This window comes from Ascidia mentula, chromosome 8, assembly GCF_947561715.1.
Source record: "Ascidia mentula chromosome 8, kaAscMent1.1, whole genome shotgun sequence".
NCBI classification, from domain to species: Eukaryota; Metazoa; Chordata; class Ascidiacea; order Phlebobranchia; family Ascidiidae; genus Ascidia; species Ascidia mentula.
The window spans coordinates 1,439,919-1,462,801 of NC_138573.1; the positions used below are offsets into that span (position 1 = coordinate 1,439,919).

Here is a 22,883-nt window from a genome sequence, read left to right on the forward strand (position 1 = left end):
ATCTCTTTGTTAGCCAATCAAGCGTAAAAGTCATTGGTCCATGAAGTAATAAAATTATTATTTCAAATAATTTAGGCTAGAAGGGAAACAATATACACACGAAAAATAAAATTTTCATATCAACGGATATCTTTGCGCGTGCCTCTTTTTTGCAAGAATGCACGGTTTTCTTTTTCTAGTGGCCTTACGGGACGTCTTCGCTGGAGCCATAGTCGTCACATTTAAGTCTTGTTTTCACATTTACATTGTAGCGATCATATTAATATTACACTGCGTTCGCTGCTGCGTATGTTCTAACCATTTTGATCAGTGATTTCTTTTTACTGCTGCAAGTAGTGTTCATATTGTTACCCCTTTTTTAGGCGCAAAAAATCTAAACCCTTAGATTACTTAAGTTTGTCCAACCCCTCGCAAATAAGTACAAGATGAAGATGATTCGAAGGCCGATAGTCACCACTTACACAACATTTGTATTCGGTCAGCGGAAACGTGAACCGGTTCGGTAACGAGCAAGTAACAACATACATTGAGTAACATGCATGGCTTGGCATTAAAATTCACGCTATATGTGGGAAGGGCAGCATTAACAAACAAGATCTTACGACGAACCAAGCATGCGACTAAAAAATAAAACAGGACGTTTCAGTGGGAGTTGTATTTGATGATGTGATTGCAAAAAATATTGACACGGTTTTCAAACAACATATACTATTTTTACTATGCAAGATAAACTGTCACACAAAACCAGTCAATCACAACGTACAAAAGAAGCATAAATTCGAAAGAGGAACCAGCAGGATAAGAACAAAGTGCCATTGTTAGCGGACAAGTGTACTTGTTACGAAACACTGCATTCTACGAGCTGGAATCAATTGACTTGTGCAGCACGAAAGTGGATGGCAAGAATAAAAATCACACACATATTCGACTATACTGTGCAGCAAAGCGCTTTATTCGAACAGATCGTTTAGTATTTATTCGGCAACATGCCGACGGCCTTAGGCTGCCAGCATAGTACAGAGTCAGTAACCCCAGGGCAACCAACACAACAATTACGACAACGATATATTGCGTCACACGGAATGTATCAGAATAAAGTTCGCAACCACAAGTCGTGCGTTTTGGATAATCCCATAGCACTTCCCGACGATATCTTGTCCATGTATCGAATTCAGGTATCGCCTTTACCGTATGTCCCCTCCGGTGCCCGATAAAACTTGGGGAAGGTCATCAGTTGGACGGAGGTGAAAGCATACCTTCTTGCACCCACGTTTTTCAGGGTGTTTTCCCGTCGAGTACCCTCACTGAGCATAGAAAATACGAAGTTACAAAACGCTGTTGGAAGGGTAGATGGATAGCGGTTGAAACGTCGGTTAATTAAAGGTTTCTTTTATTTGTGCCAAGGACAGATTAATTGAAATACAATATGCAACATAATATTTCTTACAAATATAGCCCACACTAAAATATTTTTATTTAATTTTAATTCAAAAAAACTTTACAACTCTAACTCTGCTTGTAAAACACATGGTAAAAGCTATAGAATCCATTTCAAACGGTTTAAAATCCACACAAAAAAACTTTTGTCTTGCAACAAAATACATCAAATGACATTTATTTCACTCAATTGAAATAATTTAATACCAACCTTCGTAGGCAGCTCAACACCGAGTTAAACATGTTACGAGAGAGTCGATGCTCATTGGTCAGAATTCGAACCTCCTCAAGCGTGACGGCCATTGCAGTTCGATCCTTCGCACTTTTGCAGCTGGTGACCCTGACTCCGTTCAACCGACGAACAAGCTGAAAAAAAGATTTTCTTTTAAATGTGAAGTCTATTGGCAGCTTTTTCGGTTAAGTCGTTGCATTGTGCTTGCTGTCATCGTCCTAATTTAACACAACAATAGTTTATGCTAGTGGTTCTCAAACCAAGTTACGCGACGCCCAGCGGTGTGTTGTGTTTGAATTTTCCAGAAAACGACGTAACAATTTAAACAACGAGCTTTGAGGTAAAAATGCGGCCAAATAACACGAAAATACATTCTTCTGTGACTGAACATTGCTGTAAACATTGGAACAAACCGTCCTGGTAAATTTATCATTGGTGCGTCGCCGTGAATCTTTTCCGTGGCATTGCACACGAAAAAGTTTGGGAACCACTGATTTAAAACAAAGCAATACTCACGTCGCTTGAGAGTTGCAACACTTCGACGTTCTTGCTTTTTTTACTGCGGACACTTTGACTGAGCGAGTTCATGAGGTCCATGATAGAGCGCTGAGATTCGGTTTCGTCGTTAACAACGGGAGATGCGGAGGATTTGCGTCTGTTGTCACGCAGGAAGGAACCGGCGCTTCTGAGTTGCTCGTTGATGCAATTTGGGCAGGAATCTCGGACCTGTTGAAGGAAGGAGGAACCATAAAGTGTTTGAACCATTTTGTACTCAGGTACAAAACACTCAGGAGCTTACTACCTAAATTAAGGAAGCCTTCTACATTTTGTGCTTTTTATAAAGTTTTAAATTGTAAGCGTAGTATAGTTGAAAAACACTCCCAACTATTCCATTCGATTAAACAACAATAGCAAGAACGAATATTTTAAATAGATGTTGTTTGAATAAGAAAGAAACTGACGATGCCAATCAGGGAAACGATTGTATAGTTCTTTGAATAAAAAATTGATCGTGCTGGCGCCATAGTGTCCTGCCACTCGTTGTGTAATTTAGTATGGTGGATTTTACATGTTCATGTTTAGATCGAAAAAAATGTTTTCATTAGACAGCTAAAGTTGGGGGAGGTTGTGCAATTCGTGGAAGACGTTACCTTTCAAACTATAAAATAAGCCGTATCATAGTGTCAATAATAGAAGGTTGCAATTTAAATACATGAGAGCAATTACAACAGGAAAGATCCAAGACTCACAGAATCATAGTAACTCAATGTACGTTGGAGCGCCTCCATATTTAGATATTCCTGTAACGAGGTGTTTCCGAATCTTTCAGCCAAGGTTTGTTCCTCGTTGATTCCGATGTTGTAAATTACCGGATGAACCTTTGCAAAATACATTAGCATTTATCTTGGGAAGATAGATGTGAAAATGTAAATATTAGAAGAAAAAAATGCTATAATAAAAAACAGGATTCGGCCTGTGGTGCTCGGTGGTTAGCTCAAGAACAGAAACAGACGATACAAACCGAATTTATATTTCTGTTCTTATATTAATAAAAATACAGAGATCGCACTGTCGTCAGCCACTCTTAGGGTATTTCAGTAGCAAGTTTAAATGTATTGCTGCAATACGGCTCTTCTGGCAACAATTTTATTACATCAACGTTTCATCAGGATGTAAAAAATGGATAAAATTTGTGACGGTTTTTCAAACAAACCACAAGCTATGTCAATAATTCAGCTCCTTAATCCACATCGTGTAGAAAAACGCAGCATGGGACATGAATAATTTATTTTGGTGGACCCAAATGAACTGTATGTGCCCTACTCAAGAGAATTCCCAATAATTATATAACTACCTTAATTAGGCTTCCCTGCTTCAGTTGTCGAGGCAGTTTCATAAACATGACGTCATCGAGAGGTAGTCTGCAACGATACGACGGTAAAGTTTGCGTCACTAACAGAAATTAAACAGAGGAAAAAATTCCCAAGCTCTCAAATTATGAACAACAAAACTGAAATGATTTCCTACGACGCAAAACATCTCTAAGAATACAAACGTCGCAGTAATGCAACAAATTAATTGACAAGTTACAACTCAATTCCACTAATTAAGCAGACAAGAAAGTCCAACACCACGCAAATTAGAATCATTCCGTCCACACATAGTGAACATGACAAACAACCTCAAATTCCGCACCCAAAAGTCAGTCTTTTCTCGTCCTTATTCGATTGGATAAGCGAGCAATGCTTTCACAAACACGATATTTACTTACATAACAGTGAGAGATTCTGTGTTCCCTTTTAACACAGGAAGCAGATGGTCGGGTAAGACTGGATCACCAGCCGCTAGATGGTGCTGCTGAGAGGCGCGTACAAGTTTGAATGAAACGTTGAGAAGATCCATCACACCCACCGCGTAATCCTGCAAAGCATGGAGATTAAGATAAATAAATACACAAAGCGAGGTTATCGAGTCGCACACTTTTTTAAAAGGTTAAGATGGCACCTGACCCGATTTTACTTTTATTGGTGTCCATGCCAATTTATTTCTCGTGTTTCTTGTTCATCCGCATTGCAAGGATTTGCGCAAAATACAAATGGCACATATTTTGCATTGGTGTTTTTGCCTTTAGCGCTATCGGTTACCAAGCAGACCCGTTTGGCCATAGTGCGCTCCACAGTGGTTCGTCTCTGTTGTTTGGTACTCAGTATAGGGTACCCAACAGATCGACGTTGACCGAAAGGTACCACAAAGTGGAAATCTGTGTGCCTGCTAGTCTACCAGCTAGCACAGTGCCACTTCAACAGCTGCACTGATGAAACCTTACAGGTCGAAACAGTGCGTGTACACACCCTGTCTGCAGCTCTACAAATGGTTTCATTATGATAATAACGAGAGTGCTGGAAGTCGTTGTCCCTTGGGGTGGTTAGCACGTAAAGAGACCATCAATATCGGATTGTGGGATAAAGTTTTTGGGTCATAATATTGTCTTAAATAAAGTTTAGTTGGCAATGTTTTCAATTCAAAAATACATCAAATTTATCCAATCGGCAACAAAAAATCACCCCAAAAATATTTCAATGAATATTTAAATAAGGTGCACGCATTGAAAAACATGCATTTTTTTTACCTGCAACATTCCAAGTTCGTTCCCGTAAGTGCTGACAAGAGATTCGACTTGGAAGAGGATTCCAACTTGAGCATATTGGTTCAATATGATCTCGTTGTTAATAGATGACGCGAAGGCGGTTGCAACTCCACAAACACAAGATGATAACTGAACGAAAGGACATTCTTTTAACTAGGGTGACAGGATTGTTTTGCAACAATTGGTTTTAATATAGCCCATGCCATTTTATTCTCATGTGTATTGTTAATCCGAGAATTTTTTTTTTATTTTGCAAATTATTGTAATTAATTATTCAGTTCACTTTCTTACAATTATTTTAGCATCAGCACATATTAATGAAGTCCCTTGTTAGTGATAAATATATATATTGTCGAGTAAATCAACACACATTGGCGCCTGACTCGATTACTCCCGTATGGTGTTAGCGGTGTGTTTATTGTTAATGTTTTTTATACAGATGCGATTTGATTAGGAATTGATCGTACAAATCTGTCCGATTATTTTAAAGCGGTTAATTTCGACGATGTCGATTCTACTTAAACTGTCCGCTAGTTATATTTGGTTGTTATCATTAGTGTTTGATCAAAATGTTTCTGTTTATTGAAACAAGAATTTAACACAATGTAAGGCGCGAACGTGTTTCTCATTTACGTTGTGCTTGAAGTGTTATTTTTGTGGATGAAAAGTTTTGGTGAGAATTTGAAAAATGTAAAGCCAGCCTCAGTCCTTGGAAACAAGTTATCATCGAAGAACTATTCTTTGTAGAACTTGTCACTTACCGCTTGACAAAAGACGACTTTTCGTCGATAGGAAAGTTCGTTCTGGAATCCGACATCAGCGAGCGACAATTCCTGGAAAGTTATGGAAGCGGTCGCCTCGTCACATGACCTTGTCACAAGGTTACGTAACTTGGTGAGGTCATCCATGGCTGTAGCGTGTTGTGGTACAGGGGGTGCTGCACAAATTGAAACGAAGATTTAGTTGATTAGTGAAAATAACAAGGTGCAGCCAGACGCGTAGTTTTTACTACAGCGTTTCAGAAGTTCAAATTTGCGACAATGCACTAGAAAATTAGACGTGTTGTTTTGACACTGCTACGTGTTGAAATGACACACTTCTGTGTTGCCAAACGTGTTGTTTTATAAGCACCGAGTGAAAACAACACGCTTGATGTGTATTTCTAACACGGCGGTGTGTGTTTTAGCGTTAAAATCTGCAAACAACACGTGTGTTCTTTGGAAACAACACGGCAGTTTCTGGCAAACGTGTTGCAAATTTGCATAATAACACATCAACGTGTTATATGCACTACTGTTAGCAACACGCTTTCCGTGTTGTTATCAGACATCTATGTTTGCATAGGATATTTACGGTCAAAATTCGAAGGCTGGTGACAAGATAAATTACTAAAGAAGTGTTTTGTATTGCATATCAATATTTCTATTGAAGTAAGTATTGGCGATGGGAAATGCCCAACATGTATTCCTCTGTCATAATGTATTTTAAATTACGTCATAAAGCAAGCAATCAGTAAAATGCATTAATGCTGATTTTACTGCTAAGCACAGTTGTATGCGCAATTGCTAGTGTATAATTAAGAGCGTTTTGAGTTAGATATTATCAAACTATACTCCTATCGTTTAAGGGCATTGCGAGTAAAATTTAGGTTCTCTCGCCCACGTTTCGAAAACGCACAATCCGAAGCATGGGGATCCGGCAAATGTAAGTATAAATTAATTACTACCTACTTATTTGTCCATTATTTTTAAACGTAAATAAACTGTATTAGTACAATAACATCTTGTAATGTCAGATTGTTATAAACTTGGAAGCTGAGAATTTTTGGTACTGTGTAGACAAGGTTTTATTTACCCCTTGCCTTGAAAATATTTCGGCGGGAATTTGTGGCGAAATGTTTCAAAGCAGCTTGCCAGGTTGGCTTGTATGTTAACTATGTTGTTACAACTACAAGGGTAAGTCGTGCCACTTCGTTTTTAGCTATGTTAAAATGTGTATTTTGCCATTTTTAATATGAGCTGTTTGGTTTGCAAAATTCTTAGGTTATCTTGTATAAACTAGGTCCTTGTATACTGTTGATCAACTTGTTGCAACACAAATTGTGGATTAGATGGATCACCCTGAGGTTAGTTTCAAGCACTTTATCAACATGTGTGCTTTTTAAGCATGTGCTTTTATTCACATTAACAATTGCATGTACAATAAACCAAACACCAGGCACTTTAAAACATACATAACAATAAATGTTGTGCAGATGTTATTTTTGTTGTTGAATGTGTTGTAGATTGTCTTACTTGCTGGTTTGGGCCTGATACCAGAAGAATATGTTGACACATGAAAAGTAATGTTCAGTAAGTATTGTTATTTCTTATCAAAGTAACAAATATAGCATTTTTGTGTTCTGTATTTCGCCTTTGCCCTTCGGCAAATAAAATTTTTCAACAACAATTCCTTTTAGGTTAATTAATGTTGGGGTGGACATCATGAAGATACAAAGGAAAAAGTAATATCAGCAAGCATTCTACTGGCATTTTTGTTCTGAGGAAGGTAAATATTTTTTTTATTCACAAACTATAAGTTAGTTTTGTAAGTAGTATGTATGAAGCCGCTTACAAAAACAAGTCACTGAAAATGCTCATTTTGTGGTAGCAAATTACTATATGGCATTCTTGTTTTCCATTAATTCGCATATTCGAAGGCTGAAAACATGTTGGTGATAATTCATATTCATACATTGACTTTTCAAGGCAAAGTTGTATTGTTGTCTCAATTTTGACATGGTTTTAAAAATAACTAATTGTGTTAATGTCAATGCTATTTTCATATATTTTATCTTATGCCTATTTATTTTCTTTTCAGAATGAACAGCCCAAGATGCTAGCCCATGCTTGTATTGTAATCAATACAAATAATGTTGGGTTCATTGGACTGATGTCCATTGCTGTGGATATCTCTATATAAAGTAAAGCTACCAAACATATTTGCTTGGTTGGCTGTTCATTATAGTTTGATTTTGTACTTTGCAGCCATAAAAAGTTAACATAGTTGAAGTTAATGCCTTAGACAAATTTCTAAAACAACTGTTGACTTTGACATTTTGCATGTTCAACACAAAAATGTGCATGATATGTATTTCAACTACTTATGCTACTTGATGGTTTCAAATTTGGTTATAGTTAGTGCCATATACAAATTTTCACAGTTGTATTTGTTTTTCTGCATCTCGTTCCAGTCCTTTTCAATTGCCTTTACTATTGTAATACAACTTGGTGCATATATAACTGTGTGGTTTGAAACAACACGCATTTCCCGTGTAATGGGCTTGTAGCCGTATACGACACATTACACGCGTGTTGTTTAGGCAGGATCGCAGATTTTCACGGCAAAACAACACGTTAGGTGTGTCAGAACATTCACAGGGAGAAACAACACGGCTGTTATGCAACACGTGTACAGTGTTGTATACGGCTACAGAATTGCCGTGTTGAAACAACACGTTTCACTTTTCTAGTGTGCGTTGGTTTGATTGGGAATTACGAACAACAATCCAAGCACACCACGAAGAAAATGTACTTGGCATTGGTATTTTTTATTTGGAGATCTTTCTGACTATGGCCAGTCGAATATCGACCAAAAATTAAGGTAAGTAAATTATCAACAAAATAACCATTCACACAAAAAAAGTCAAGGGTCAGCAGCAAAGGTTATATCTTATAGCAGGAATAAGAACATGTTGACGAATATTTTCTAAGCAAAATACCCAATTGTCTCCAAGCAATTTGGATGGCATAACATATTAATGTGGCAGATTGCATCAACAACAAATAGATGTCGGCGAGAAACCGTTCGCAAACTTCTTACTCACTTCTCTTCCCTCCGCCCCCACCCCTGAGGAATCCTGCTTCCAGTTGAGGTGTAATAATGCCGGTAACCGACTTAACAACTTCTGCTAAAGTTGATTTCACCGACAACTTTGTGTCCTCCTGTGTCATAAAGAACATATGAGATGAAAATAAACAACAACAAAACCAGCGCATTCTGATAACTCGCTTTACAGTATAGCTGATGTAATCCCGACAGTTACACACAAACTGGAAATTTAAAAGAGGGTTTAGTTTGGTGAAAATCATAATGTTCAGTTGGGCATGAAACCAAAATTTTAGAAGTTGCGACAATGCGTTGGTTTAATTGGGGATTTTGGTTAAAATAGCAACAAACTCAAAAAATTACAGTGCGATTAGCACATTATAGTATATGTAATTTTACCCTATTGCTGATCAATTCCAACACTTACACACAAACTCCACACGAGTAACAATCATATCGCAACATATATATAACGTGACTAACCCATATCATTTCTGGGGTTAAATCCGCGTCACTATGGACGCTCATGCGGTTAAATGAGGCCACATTGGAATCACCGTTGACCAGCACACTGGACACGTGTTGGTTGGTGTCGAGGTCGTTCTGTGTGCTGTCGTACAGAGGGCGGTACGTGGGCCGGGCAGATGCCAGGTTTAGAACTGATGTCGTCAACTCCTCGCTATCCAGGTACGTCACAAACTCACAGGTCTGGGTTAAGCGTTAGGTGGGGGTTTGAGATGTTTGGAATTTTAGAATCGAGTTAGGTTGAATGATAAACTTTACTGTTGTGTTGCTGACCTCGGCTATGGATTATCAGAATTTTAACACAAACTACAAACGATAACCTTTCCTTGACGATACACACTCCAAGCACTTGCTGCACTTCAGGGTCAGATTGTTTTTGATATGGAAAAACATTTAAAGGCAATCACGAGAGCTGACAAAATTAATAACTCCATCAAAATTAAAAACAAGTTTGCCTTTGAAGCGATTTTACACAAAAACAAATCGTTGATACCTTTGTACTGAGGTTGGCGAGCGCCTCGTGGGATGCAGTGACCTTGTCGCCGGAGTAAAGGTCAATCTTCCTCTTATCCGATACTTGGGAAACGAGGTTTCGAAGTTTTTCGATCTGGTAGGCGATCTGCTTCTCCAGACCGACTACTGTAGCAAGGAGATGATCAGCTTTACCGGTGTTCCGACGGAGACAGTGAGCTATGGGGTGGAGCGGCAACGACTTCTTGCTGTGGTAATAACAAGATAGTTGTGAACCTGAGGTTTTAAATTCACTTTATCCTAAACATCTTGCATTGAGCCACATATATGCGGTTAAGATGAATAAACCGAATGGAGATGTTACAATTGTTTGAAATAAATTGCTTCAGATTGACGTTATCTGATTTCTTACAAATAATAAAAAATATATTTTGCCTCCATATATAAACACTGAAATAAATATAAACACAATCCTGCCAATTATGCCATTGCATGAAACGTTACTGATAATAAATATATATTGTGTAGTTCACACTGCTCTTGTATAAGTTAAACACACGTGGGCAAAAACAAGCCCAATATGCGGAGGACGGAATACATACAGTTATCACTCATTAAAAACCACCTTTAAGACAACAGCAAGTTTGGGTCGTTTGTTTTTCAACGAAAAACGCCAAATTGCGCCGATCAGAGCGAAAGGTTAATGCAAAACACCCACGAAACAACAAACAGAGGAAGTGCGAACAGATTCGAGTCCACAAAAGGTCGTGCGATGCTATTTTTATATCGCATGCCTTCCTATAGCCTAAAATAAGCTCACTATACGGGTTCAACTTTTCACAATGAATAATTAAGCAGTAAAACTGCTGGGATTCTCAAATACTGAAGACATACGGTTTCTTTTTAAGGCTGTTATCCCTGCAGCGTTTACAACAACAAAGCCAGCATGTACAGGTGTTTGAAATATTTTGTGGCTTTAATGTTTGCCTCATAAGAAGGTGATTTTAAGTTTTCAACGTACATTAAAAAGAAATGGAACTAGAATAAGCACACAATTAAGGGTACCAGGAAATTTTACTGCATCACAAAACACCTCTGGGATAAGGGTTATGTTTGCAGGAGTTAAATATTGATGAGACACGAGGTGTGGTGGTAGAGAACAAGTGTGTATCACATGACCACAAGTATTACAGGAACATCGGTTAAGGGCGGACATACAACACGTATGTGCAGTACAAAATTATTGCATATTTGGTCTACTATGTGGGCCATATATTACCCTTGATAACACATAGAACAACAATGCTCAGAAAAATGAATACAGAAACTCTAATCCCGGTATAAATGTCATCGTACATGCGATAATATGCAATCGGTCGAAGGCCTTGTTGTTTGACTTTGGACTTTACAGGGCATTTGCACAGACTTTTTAAACCTTATTTAAAACTTGAGAAAACAGTCAGCAATTTTTTACTCCCCCGAACGATGAAATAACCAATACAAGGAAGCCCTTCGAAAATATTTTTGCAGCAGTATGTTTGTCTCATACGAAAGCAACAGATTTTAACCTTGGAAACACATGTTTCCGCACATGTATTTTATCAACAATACAAAACCGCACCAACCTTTTCCCTCCTTCGTCTGCATTTGTCAGTTGAGATAAGAGACCTCCCTGTTTATAACCCATAGAATGCGCGGTTGCAGCCCCCACAGTCACAAAGTCGTATTCAGCGCAACGTTGTTGTTGTTGTTGTTGTTCGGGTTGAGGTTCGGAGGACGACGTGGTCGAATCTTGTCTGCAACGAAGTTGTTTCTTGTAAGTTTGTTTCGTAGTTTCAACAAGTAAAATTGTAATTGCAGGAGACAAAAAAATTAAGCAGAAAAATTTGCAGACGAGGTTAATTCCGAATCTCAAAATCAAATGCAAAGACAGATCGCAAATTATTTTTTATAAATTTTGCCTTTCGGGGCAAACTGCTGTTTTATATTTACAGCTTAAATCCCATGACATTGGTGGTAAAATAGTTCGATACAATAATAGTTCTCTATTTATTAAATAATCACAAGATGTTTGAGACGATATTTTAGCCGGCAGTAATCTCCCTTATATGTATAAAGTTGGAGACTGAGGTCGTGACGTTATGGGACAAAGCATGCATTGTTTAGTCATAATGCCGCGTCGGGAACGCGTCACAACATCGATGACGTCATAGTTTCACAATCCCTCCTTTGAGCAATTCGTGGAATTTCGAAACAAACAACACCGAACGCATGAACGACAACGTCAACCACGACTAAACATAACCCTGCTTGAGTCGCTGCCAACGTCAGATTCAGGATACAAGATATTTATAACAACATTCAACTTGCCGCGAACCTGACTTACGCGGGTATGAATTCTGGAGGCTACAGAGCAGTTGTGCGCAAATTATCGCTTCACGCGCCAGAAATTACAAAAATTGACTAATGGTCTATACGAGTATATAGTGCACAAAGAGCGTTAATAAATTGCAAGTTATGAACAAACCTAATTACAAAGATTAATTATTGAAGGAACCCAACGGATAATCTGCTACAGGCTACAGACGTTAAACAAAACATACCTTATAAATTTGCTGTTGTGGACCCGAAGGCGCTGCAAGTGTAAGTTGGTCGCCACAAATTCCAAATCCTCGACCGTCTTGTCCACGCTTTTCTTGAAGTAAGGGCCTGGAATGGTAGGTAGATTTATAAACCCTGCTATTGCCACCTAAGCATGGTGTGACATCAAAATGTTTTTCAAAATTTTAGCCTTTACACTCTTGAAGCATACAAAAAAAACGTCGTTTTATTATTTAAATTGTTACTGATGCTGCCAGGCATATTTTATTATTTGTCAACGAAATTTCCGCACAAAAACTTTTTGATGCGGTTTTACCAGTCTTTATCATTCCTAAGATTCGGACGCCACTTTATCACTTTATTCTGCTATTTTTTGCATACTTCGAACCACACGAATTAACATTCAGCCTTAAACATCTCACAACAGTAAAAGACACTTACTTTTATTGATGAGCATAAGGTGTTTCATCCTGGCATTATATCTCTCCAAGTATTTCTTACAAGTCTCCAACCTTCTCTGTCTCACAGAATCCCAGTGTGCAGTTAGTTTGTCCAACATCTCGTACGATCCAACCTTCCTCGTCTCCTCGTTGATGCAGAGTTTACTGTACAAAAAATAACGTTGGTCAGTCGCTTGGCTTCTAGGGAATTGTAAACTTAATATTTTCATATTTTTTTGACCACACCTGGATTCGAACCCAGGATGTCCTGGCCACGAATCCCGATCAGGTTTTCTTCTGTGTATATGGGTCGGACGCCTGACCAATGATGCCAATATTTTACATTTAATCTCACGGTGTATACCCTATGGTGTTGACCATGAGTTTAAAAAATGACAGAGGTCATTGGCTTGGTCCCAGAGAATTGCAATGCGCTTTCGAGAGAATCGTTATATTAAGAAATGTTTAAACCCTTTTTCGGCTATTTACTAAGACTCAACATAGTAAACTTGCTTCGTGTTTTAAGAGAACAGTAAAACACGAGACTTAGAGAAGGCTAAGTTGATTCGCATATTATTGCACATTAAAAAGTTGTATCAGTCTTGTGTCACTAAACTGCTCTTTTCTTGTATAGTGGCATTATTGAAAGAGACTGATTTAATAATTTCTTTGTCTGGTGATTTACATGTTTGAAATGAAATTAATAAATCAGACTTTTTCATCAGTGCCAACATACCAGAAAAAGCAGTTTTGTTTAATTCTAGTTTAGTTTACTCGGCGGTTTTCATCACTAACAATCCAGTGATTGTGACGTTTCAAACGCCCCCTAGTTTTGTAAGACGCCATCAATTATCATCGGCAATCACAAGTTAGTGTCGTGAGGCTCCACACACACAACAAGGCAACCAAACCACGCACGCTGATGGAAGAAGCGAAAACCGAAACTAGACGAAGTCAACACATTATTTAACAATGCTGGGAGTCGTAAAGTGCGACATATTTAGCGTCCAAGTCAGATTTTGTTGACAAGTTAAGTATTTAGGTTGTTTCAATCCATCTGCTCCCTTGGGTTTTCCTCCTATTATCGATCAGTGGATATCACAACACTGGAAGCATTTTGGCACACACACATCCACGCAACAAGGAAACAGGTTCCTTATATGTTTAGAAATGACGTTCCTCACAATTTATTTTCCTCATACCCAACAGCAACCAACAGTTGCATCAGTTTTTATTAAAGCAAGTTGCCTCACAATTGTGGTTTAAATAAATAGGGGTTGTGTTATCATAGAAAAAGCACATTATGTGACATTGGAGTTTTCTGTTTGTCCATGAAAAGACTAACATTCTTTGAACTGACAATAAACAAGATTCAAACACATCCACATTTAAAATTAGTTACACAACTGTTGTTTTGAACATATCTGTCCATACAGGAATGAACTGGAAAACTGTTATTTGGAGGTAAATCACCAAATAACAACGAATTTAAAAAATATTTAAAATTAACTACATTTGCTACACAGGCATTGTTAAGGCAGACAGTAAAACACCACTTTGCAAACATATTCCACAGTAAAACTGGTTACTTACAGATAGGCAATAGGAATGTGAAAGGACAATTTGGTTTCCAACATCAATTCTTGAACACTGATCTGATCATTCGTGTCGGTTGGAAATCTATATGTCCTTGTGGTTGGGTTGCAGTACACTAAACAATATTTGTTATAACTTGTTAGAATAAGTCTGCAGGCCAAACCAAACACTTTTCCACCAATGGGCACATGGCTTAAATCATTTTTTGTGCATTACTACGATTAATGGATGTTCTTTTCTATACAACTTGTTTTTAATTAACACCAAATGCCCATGGCTTTATTTGAAGTTAAGACAATCCTTATAGTCAGTTGTGCAAGCATGGAAGAGATGCAATTTATTTGCAATACTGTACATGCAAGGTAATTGTTGCAAACTAATAAGCCCACGCATTAATGTAAGCATGAGGCAAACAACAAGGCTATCAACACTAAACAAATCATTGTTAAATCATCGTTTAAAATCTGCTGTTACTTAAAATTACATAAATACAATGCATAGCTTGTTACACATTACCAACAGTGCAACTCTATGCTTGTCTGATTCACTTACTGGCTTGGAACAGACTGTTATGGTCAAAATTCAATGCTTGATCATTGTTTTGCTTCACACTTGCAGCCAATGACTGGTCGACTGGAACAACGACCTACACAACAGTGAATAGATGTTACTTGAGTAAAGGGTACCCTCTCATCGCTAGTGGTCTTTATGTAAACAGTGGGGAGATTTGCATTATGTGTGAAACATACAATGTGTTATATTTAAATGAGTGGTTGTTGCTTAAGGCCAAATTACTTACAAACAAACACAAAGTTGTCCTGTCACAAAAAAAAGGATTTTCTTAATCTAAACTGAGTTTAACGAAGCAACATACATTGGCAAGCATCCTAAAAGCACCAGAACTGTTTGCTGGTGCTCTTACAAGACCCCATGATTCCTTGGCTAGCTTGTCACTTTGTTGCTTGACGTTGTACTGCATTGTTCCAACAAAAAACTGACCAAACTAACACTCTTTTTCTCTCGCACTCAAGACTGTAATCTGATCCAAATTTTAAAACTTTACAAGAAAAATTTTCCTCTAGAAACAAACACTGAAGGTCAGACGAATTATAAAGTGAAAGTGCTTGTGTCACTTACTAGACAAAAGTGACGTAAAAGTTGGTGAGGAAATAGGGGGATGTACATTAAACGCACCACCATGTTCGACTGTGTCTAAGGGTAGCAGCACATTTTGCACACGGAAGTTAGAGTAGTGTTAGTCATTTGAAAGTAGGCCATTAATCAAGTCTACAACCTTTGCTTGACGCTTTCTTCCCAAATAGGAAATTATTTCTTGAAAGAAAACGACTGCCTGAGTTTAACATTAAGTGCACCTGAATTACTACGAGAACAAAACGTTCCTACAGTAGCATTAAATATTGAGGGATGCTAAAGTAACAAACAGTCTCTGATCTTCTCTCTTACAATGAATCAAAACCCACCTGGCTATGTACTTATTTAGTGGCTTTTATAAGTGCATAGCCAGCTGAATCGAAGTTATATTATATGCAATTGAAATGTTGTAGTATATATATGCAGTAAATCAACAACAGCTGTATTACTGATTCTAAATTTGAATAAAGCAGGTAGGCAACTGACAGTTCCACTCAAGATTTTAAATATACATGTAAAAGACGCCTTAGTACGTACACACCTCTTCTCGAGTTGGTTGGTCATTTGACTCCGTATCCAAACTGCCAACAACAAAACTCTTCAAAATGCCACGCTGCAACTTCTTCGACTTCCGTTTCAATTTGTTTGCCAGCATTTGAATAGATGTTTAGACTTACCAATGTATGAAGGTACATTAACTACTTTACTGCCACTCTCAATACAGACATACGTGCTAAGCAACAGAAAGGATAGCATTGTTAACAGCTGACAAACCATACTCTCCCTAGAGCAATCAAATCTAACCTCATGTGACTGACTCCCCACACAAATCTACCTTTAATACAGGTGTGTCGATCAATAATTAAACCGTACCAACAGCACTTGCATAAAAGTTAAACCATCAACAACTTGTCCTTCAGGAACTGAGTGTTCAGTTTAAACAGGCAGGCGTGGATTCTCACCTCCACCTGCATGCTAAGCAGCAGATATATTTGTGAGAGGTGATTTAGACACTGATTCATGGTAGTAGTGACAAAGCAGCAGCCGACCACCCTTGCAAGAGCGTGAGTCAACAGTCCTATGGAGTTGAATAATATGCACATTGAGCTAAAGACTTCCTGCAGCCAGTTTCTTGTATCTTTATACCCCATACTTGAATGTTGTTTGCGCTAAGTTGCAACCATAAAAGCTTACAAACAATGACCTCAACCGGTGTCCTTAAACTCAGTTTCACACCACTGTGCTTCAGTTTAATGCATATTACCTCTTGATAGGGTAGGTAAAAGGAGGTCTTTAAACACATTTTCAAACTGATCTTTGTACCTAGCAAATGATTGTTGTGATTTACTTTCTGTTCTGCTGTGTAAACGACAATATCGACAAACAACATGTTGCTGTAACAACTATGCCAATGAATAGCAGGTAAATCGGGTTTCCAAACACCAATGCTTTCAATAACGCCCACGGCGATCAAAAACTTGCCACAGTTCACATTGCGCTTGTGCGGAAAGCCTTTCCCAGTACTTATACACTATGTGTTGTGGCGTTATATGGAAAGTGAGTAAAATATTCTTTCTCAGGCAGTTCACCAACTAACACAGAACGCTCTTGCGCCTTTGTCATCTATATGAACGTTTACGCATCTAAAATCGAAGTTAAGGGGTAATAGAAGAAGTACAACGGATGGAAAAAGGTTACAAACTTCCTATGGCAAGCCGGAAACAACATAGATACACACAGAAAGACATGAACAGGAGGCACAAGCGATCTGTTTGCCAACTTGCGGTTGACATGGATCGCACTAATGGTGCGCCGCCGTTAAACGCTTTCTTCAAATGTACGACCAAATGTGAAACATTTCCAATCATTATTCAGCAGATTATTAATTTGGAGACTTACCGTACATACAACTCCATTTCACATAACTAGAAAGTACCACAGAATACAGGGTGGCAGCGACGATACTGCGCAAAAACCAACCTCCAACCAAACAACACACCACAAACACCAAATATTGCAAAATTGAGCACTTGCCGTTATAGTATCGTAGCGTCTTCTGCCCTATACCGTATTTAATCGAATATAAGCCGCCCTCGATTGTAAGCCGCACAAACGGTAGGTTCAAAAACTGTATAAGCCGCCGCTTACAATCGAGGAAATCGGTATAGCTAACTTAATCAAGGGCTGTTTTATGTTCTCCGTATAATTAACGTGCCTTTGCAATGTGGCTTACGGCTGCGGAATTATCGCGCACACCTCAGCATGTGACGATTCCAGGCGTTATTCGTGTGTTTTTGTTTGCCCATATAACCCTCTCCCCACGCCGCTTGTGTCGTCACACATAAAGTAGTTGTTACCATGACAATACAACACTTACTTTTCCCGATTTGTTGAACTTGGGTGCCTCCTCTTCAAGTTGTTTCAGTTTTCCGCTTCTCACAACCAACAGATGTAGGCGCCCAGCGTAGCTGCCTTCGTGGCTGTTTCGCGTACAACAGATAAGAAAGAATATTGTAAGGAAGTATCAGGAATATCAAGCCTGCCTAAGGCAAGTTTATTCATTCAATAGTCCTGCCTACGTATTATTGTATTTTCGGACGACTGCAGCACAATGCTATACCATTAATAAACCTAATCCGTGCGGTTTGACACTGAGTGTTAGGAATTAACATACAGAGGGCGTTAAATCAGCACAATATTTATTTTGACTGAGAACTATATAGCGTTAGTTTTTCTTTTCCACAATGCTACAAACCAAACATAAAGTTTAGTTTAATGTTAAATATGATGCAAACAAACAAACAATTGGCCAACAATGACAACTATTACGTCAGTAATTTACACGTAAACCAAAACATTTGCATCTTAAAACACTTTTTTACGAATATAAACCACTCTGAACAAAAGCCACCTCTGGCAAATATACATTTCTCTTAACATTTCGATTGTCATACAACAACCTTTATCAGGACGGACTTGTGCGAAAAATGTGTACACTATTGCCAAAAGAGCATTATTTATTATCAATACGCCTGCATCAGTATCGACTGTTCACAAACTTTTTTCAAGGCGATAAGTTTGTTATATACTGGAGAATTACAAAATACCAGATTTAATCCGTAATTATTCGCTTGCAGGCGACCTAATTTTGTGCCGAGATTAACCGGTTCGAAAGCACTGAACAAGACCACTTACTGCAAATGAAGTTCCAACTCCTTCTCTCGTCTCCACAAATCTCCGAACACACAGAAAGCCGATCCGATTTCTTCCACCTGAAGTTTAACATATAAGACGTCAGATGTACGTCCGGATATCCCTTCGCACGGCCGGTGCAACCAGCATGCAAAGCAAATACAACACAGGGAAATGCTTAACCTATCCTCGTGTTTGAACAGTGCATAAGCTGCTGTGCATTCACTGCTTGCAAAGACAATGCAACAGAAGATTGCAGTGAAAACCTGTCCTATTTTAGTGGCTCAAATACCTCCCAATAGCTGACTGAAACAGACAAGCACCTCCAATACCAAGGTGAATCATAAACTAATACAACTCTGTAATACTTTAAGTCTGTTAAGAATGAGAATTGGAATGAAACAGCATTATGCCAACTGTATATCACAGCACAGGCAAGCCTGGAAGTGAGCGCATGCAGACATGTGAACTTTGCAACAAGTTGTGTGTGTGTGGCTGCGGTTTTCCGCCCATTACTCAGCGTGTGGGCGGTTATTGACCCATATTCGATCACACACATCGGAATATAATTATGGTATTGTAAGACTGGGAGAGTTTTTTAAAATGTTTTTGGGGGCTAAAAGTTAAAAAAACAAGCATTTTTTTGCAGAATTGCCGCTTCGTTAAATGTTTTCAGGAAGCGTGCGTTTTTTTATAAGCAACCAATCACTTCCCAACCATTTCCATTTTTACCATAAACGCGCATTTGTGAAAGTGCATTAACATCCGGGACAACCCCTGGGTGTTAGTGGTACAGTCCCGGGCAACACTTACCCGTAATATTCACAACTGAAAATCAATTTTCGACCGACGACGGTCAAGTTTTACGTAAAGCAATGACGTCATCGTCACAAGCTTTAAGGGCAAAATGATATAAAACTGGTCTTTGATTCTGAATGAAACTTCACCAAACGGAGTATGCTGTGTATCTACTGTATGATGTTACGTACCTTGACTTGCCACATGAAACAGGTTTCTTTGATCACAACATCCATTTTACATATTTGCTGCGCAATAACCATCGCTAAGTCTATTGTCAAAGTTAAGTCATCCTAATTTCCAGTTAAACATTCCCTTTGAAAAATTAAAAGCTTTAAAGCTATCCCCTATGGTTTCGTGGCAACGTTAGTCAAATTCTTTCAAAAAATTTTCATAACCTTTAAAGAATTATAATGACTATATGAAGCAAACCCGCGTAATTTGCATAATGTATCTAGATGACCAGGACCACGTTTAAAACTGTACTTCCACTCACACTGTTGGTTGAAGGCTTCTTGATGCGGTACACAATAAACCGCAGACGTGACGTAAGGATGACGTCATCGGTTTGTTGGAAGCATACGGTGGTTAGAAAAGTGGGCTCCGCGGAGTCGTGGACAACATCGGTTTGAGAATGCGGCGTCCAGAAACCGTGCGATGGCTCACAATGGTGAACTGGAATACATGAGCGGGCGCGGTTAGCGCTGTGTGGAAATTGGGTCAGTTGCCCAATGCGGACACCTAGCGATAAGAAGTAACACTACCGCGGTTGATTTGGTTATAAAGCACTTTCAAATGAATCGGAACTAGCACAATGAACATCAAATAGAGCTTCGTTTATTACATACCAACTTCACCTCCGAAAACAGCAACCATTTGAGATTTAAGAGTTAATTTCGGCGATGTATAACAAGCTAAATGTGCAATGCTTTAGAAATAAACGCTCTGTATAAACAGTTATGAGGCATGACATGCCTTGCAGAAAAACGTGCTGTTTCTTCAAAAGGAAGCAGGATTATAGCACAAAGAAAACGTGTTGGCCTAAAACCAACTGTTCCTTCGTAATTATTCTGCCATTAATCTATTTTATGTTTTACAAACCTGTGTAAGTAGTGTTACTGTATTGGGCCATTACAAGACATCACTATAACCCAAGGAAATCACATATTTTGACAATTGCTTAAAACACATTTTTCACTGTTAACTAGTTATATAATTTTTATAAATCTTTTAAGTCTTACCACTTATCATAGTAGATGGTGTGGATACAGAAACCAACTTCTTTAGATCTGAACATTTCAAGGATATTTCAAGCACAGGTTCTGTTACAATTACCTGTAAATACATTTGCAACATAACAAAAAGTGAAATTCACGGTAGGTGTGGTTATTTGCAAGGCAAGTCATTGCAATTACGGTAAATGCAAAACGTTGCAATTGAAAATTAGTTTTGGTTGCACATTACAATAGGAAATTGCACACAAACAGCTAGCTACACAATTAAAAATGTAATTTAATTCCATTTACAAATTATGTGATGAAATGAGAGCGAATTACTGAACCTGTGCCATCACTGAAGACAAGTGTAGATGGAAGTGATGGTTAATACAGGTGCAGATTTGAGCAAAAGCATGCAGCAAACGCAGCAATAGTAGTTGTGATGGATAGGTGATTGTTATGTTGACATTTCCTGCATTTAAACAAAAGAAAAACCTACGTAATGTGCTATAGAGCTTTACACTATGACTGCATTTAGCATTTGACTATGATTGCCATTAGCATGTAACAAGACCGAGTTTGCAAATAATAGCCACTGCCTAATAGAGGACTAGATTCAGCCACAGTTTATGAACGAGTCTTACTTACATAGAGTTTCTATGTGCCAAATGGGTGGAAATAAAACAATTACAAAACTACTTGAATGTTTCAACTGTAATTACACAACAATACAAAAAACAAACATATATACCTTCTCTCTTAAAGTCTCCACACTTTGCCTTAAAGCATAATATTTGTCTTTAAGATAAGAGCAACTGGCTTTTTGTAGAGAGTTACTCCAGTCACGAGCTTCTGTCTGATTGCTGGCAAGAAAGTATGTGCTCTGATCTGAGTGAAATTCTGCAAGACAGAAGCTGTCAGATCAATATATTGATTTGAATTGACAAAAGGGCAACACTAAAAAGACAAAGGTCCATGCCATAAACATCATATTGACGTGTAAAAGATCTTAATGTGAAATTTCACATGCAACAATAAAATAAGCAAATGGACCCCAGATCAGTTATATACATGTCATCAAAAATGGTAAACAAATAACATAAAGAGAAAAACAAAAGAAAAAATGTAATGAAGTTGATACAAGAAATGATATTTATGATGCTGTGGTATCAGGTTTTATCAGGCAGACTCACCTACAACAAAACTTGGTTCATCGACAGAATTCGTAACTTTGAACTTTTCCAAAACAAACACTCCAGATGGCTCTGATGACTATGAAAAAAAACAATTATCGAATAATTAAAGGTTAAGATAGTCAGACTCATTGCTTCTTGCTAACAAGGCAACAGGCTGCATCAACACATGCAAAAAAAAAAATAAAGAAACAGTTCATTAGATGCAAGTTGGAATCAAACCAAATTCAAAGTTTGCAATTTGTGCCATTTTATAAACTTTTAGTTACTGTTCATGGCACATAACAAAGTGAATTTGCCATCCCACAAAAGCGCATGTAACAAAAAAATTTACATGGAAATATGCCAACAAATTAATTAGATCAAAAAGCAAATTATTAAACATGCGATGTCAGTCTTTATGTATACAAACTAAATTCTCTTGATTTGGCACTCTTTTGTAAAAGACTGACTATTGTATTACAAAAAGTACAAATCAAGAGAATTTAGATCATAAAGTAAGTAAGCAGTAAAATTCTGCTGTATAGTTGCGACTAACCTTGCTTTTTCCTTTCATGTAAAACAACAAATTTCCAACAAGTTTGCACCAACGCTCAGTAAGAACTGCAATAAAATTATATTCAAAAATGGAAAATAGTTTTGTTAAAAAAATAATAAAACGGTCGTACTAAAACGCAGCTAAAGAAAAAACCTAAATACCGTCTGTTTTCTTCCACAGCTTCCCTTCTTTTTCGCGTAGACTAAGAACACCTTCTTTGTCGCTAACTGATGAAATCGCAAATTGCTTCAACTCGGTTGAGTTAAATCGCATTTTGTCCAACAACTACCAGCTGATCCTATGTTTCGGCTGTAGTAAATTTTTACGATCTAATTAAAATTGTCGGCGCAAACTTTCCTGACAATGGAAATAAAGTATCTCAACACATAGATTTTGTCCGAACCAGTACAAGTTTACGAACAAAGACGTGTCCCACAAATGTACATCTGATTTTTGCTGAACGCAAGACAGGCTAC

General features: G+C 38.0%; 1 protein-coding gene across 4 annotated transcripts; it reads right to left on the reverse strand.

Moving 5' to 3' along the window:
- Positions 1-464: 464 nt before the first annotated feature.
- LOC145912340 (inositol polyphosphate-4-phosphatase type I A-like) lies at positions 465-22,759 on the reverse strand. 4 transcript variants are annotated; one of them, XM_082999766.1, is made up of 25 exons: positions 22,569-22,759; positions 22,408-22,472; positions 21,870-21,948; positions 21,428-21,576; positions 20,701-20,794; positions 19,956-20,134; positions 19,651-19,707; positions 18,665-18,741; positions 17,847-17,949; positions 14,870-14,963; positions 14,315-14,432; positions 12,723-12,886; positions 12,284-12,389; positions 11,306-11,476; positions 9,703-9,928; positions 9,168-9,392; positions 8,683-8,800; positions 5,579-5,754; positions 4,800-4,946; positions 3,942-4,090; positions 3,525-3,591; positions 2,920-3,048; positions 2,186-2,395; positions 1,649-1,803; positions 465-1,304 (listed from the first exon to the last, which is right to left on the reverse strand). In XM_082999766.1, exons 1-25 carry the CDS (start codon positions 22,678-22,680, stop codon positions 1,172-1,174), a joined length of 3,303 nt encoding a protein of 1,100 aa, XP_082855892.1. In that variant the 5' UTR covers positions 22,681-22,759; the 3' UTR covers positions 465-1,171. The 4 variants fall into 4 exon arrangements, with proteins under 4 accessions (XP_082855892.1, XP_082855893.1, XP_082855894.1 ...); XM_082999767.1 differs by lacking the exon at positions 19,651-19,707; XM_082999768.1 differs by lacking the exons at positions 21,428-21,576; positions 21,870-21,948; positions 22,408-22,472; positions 22,569-22,759 and adding an exon at positions 21,021-21,144.
- Between the last annotated feature and the right edge of the window lie 124 nt (positions 22,760-22,883).

Bases quoted from the DNA above. Each gene is read 5' to 3' on its own strand.
- LOC145912340 (XM_082999766.1), bottom strand. From the start codon at position 22,680: ATGCGATTTAACTCAACCGAGTTGAAGCAATTTGCGATTTCATCAGTT. The intron at 17,950-18,664 runs GTAAGTGGTCTT...TACGCGAAACAG, and splicing joins GAGTTGGAACTTCATTTGCA to CCACGAAGGCAGCTACGCTG. The intron at 11,477-12,283 runs GTATGTTTTGTT...ACTTCGTTGCAG, and splicing joins CACAACAGCAAATTTATAAG to ACAAGATTCGACCACGTCGT.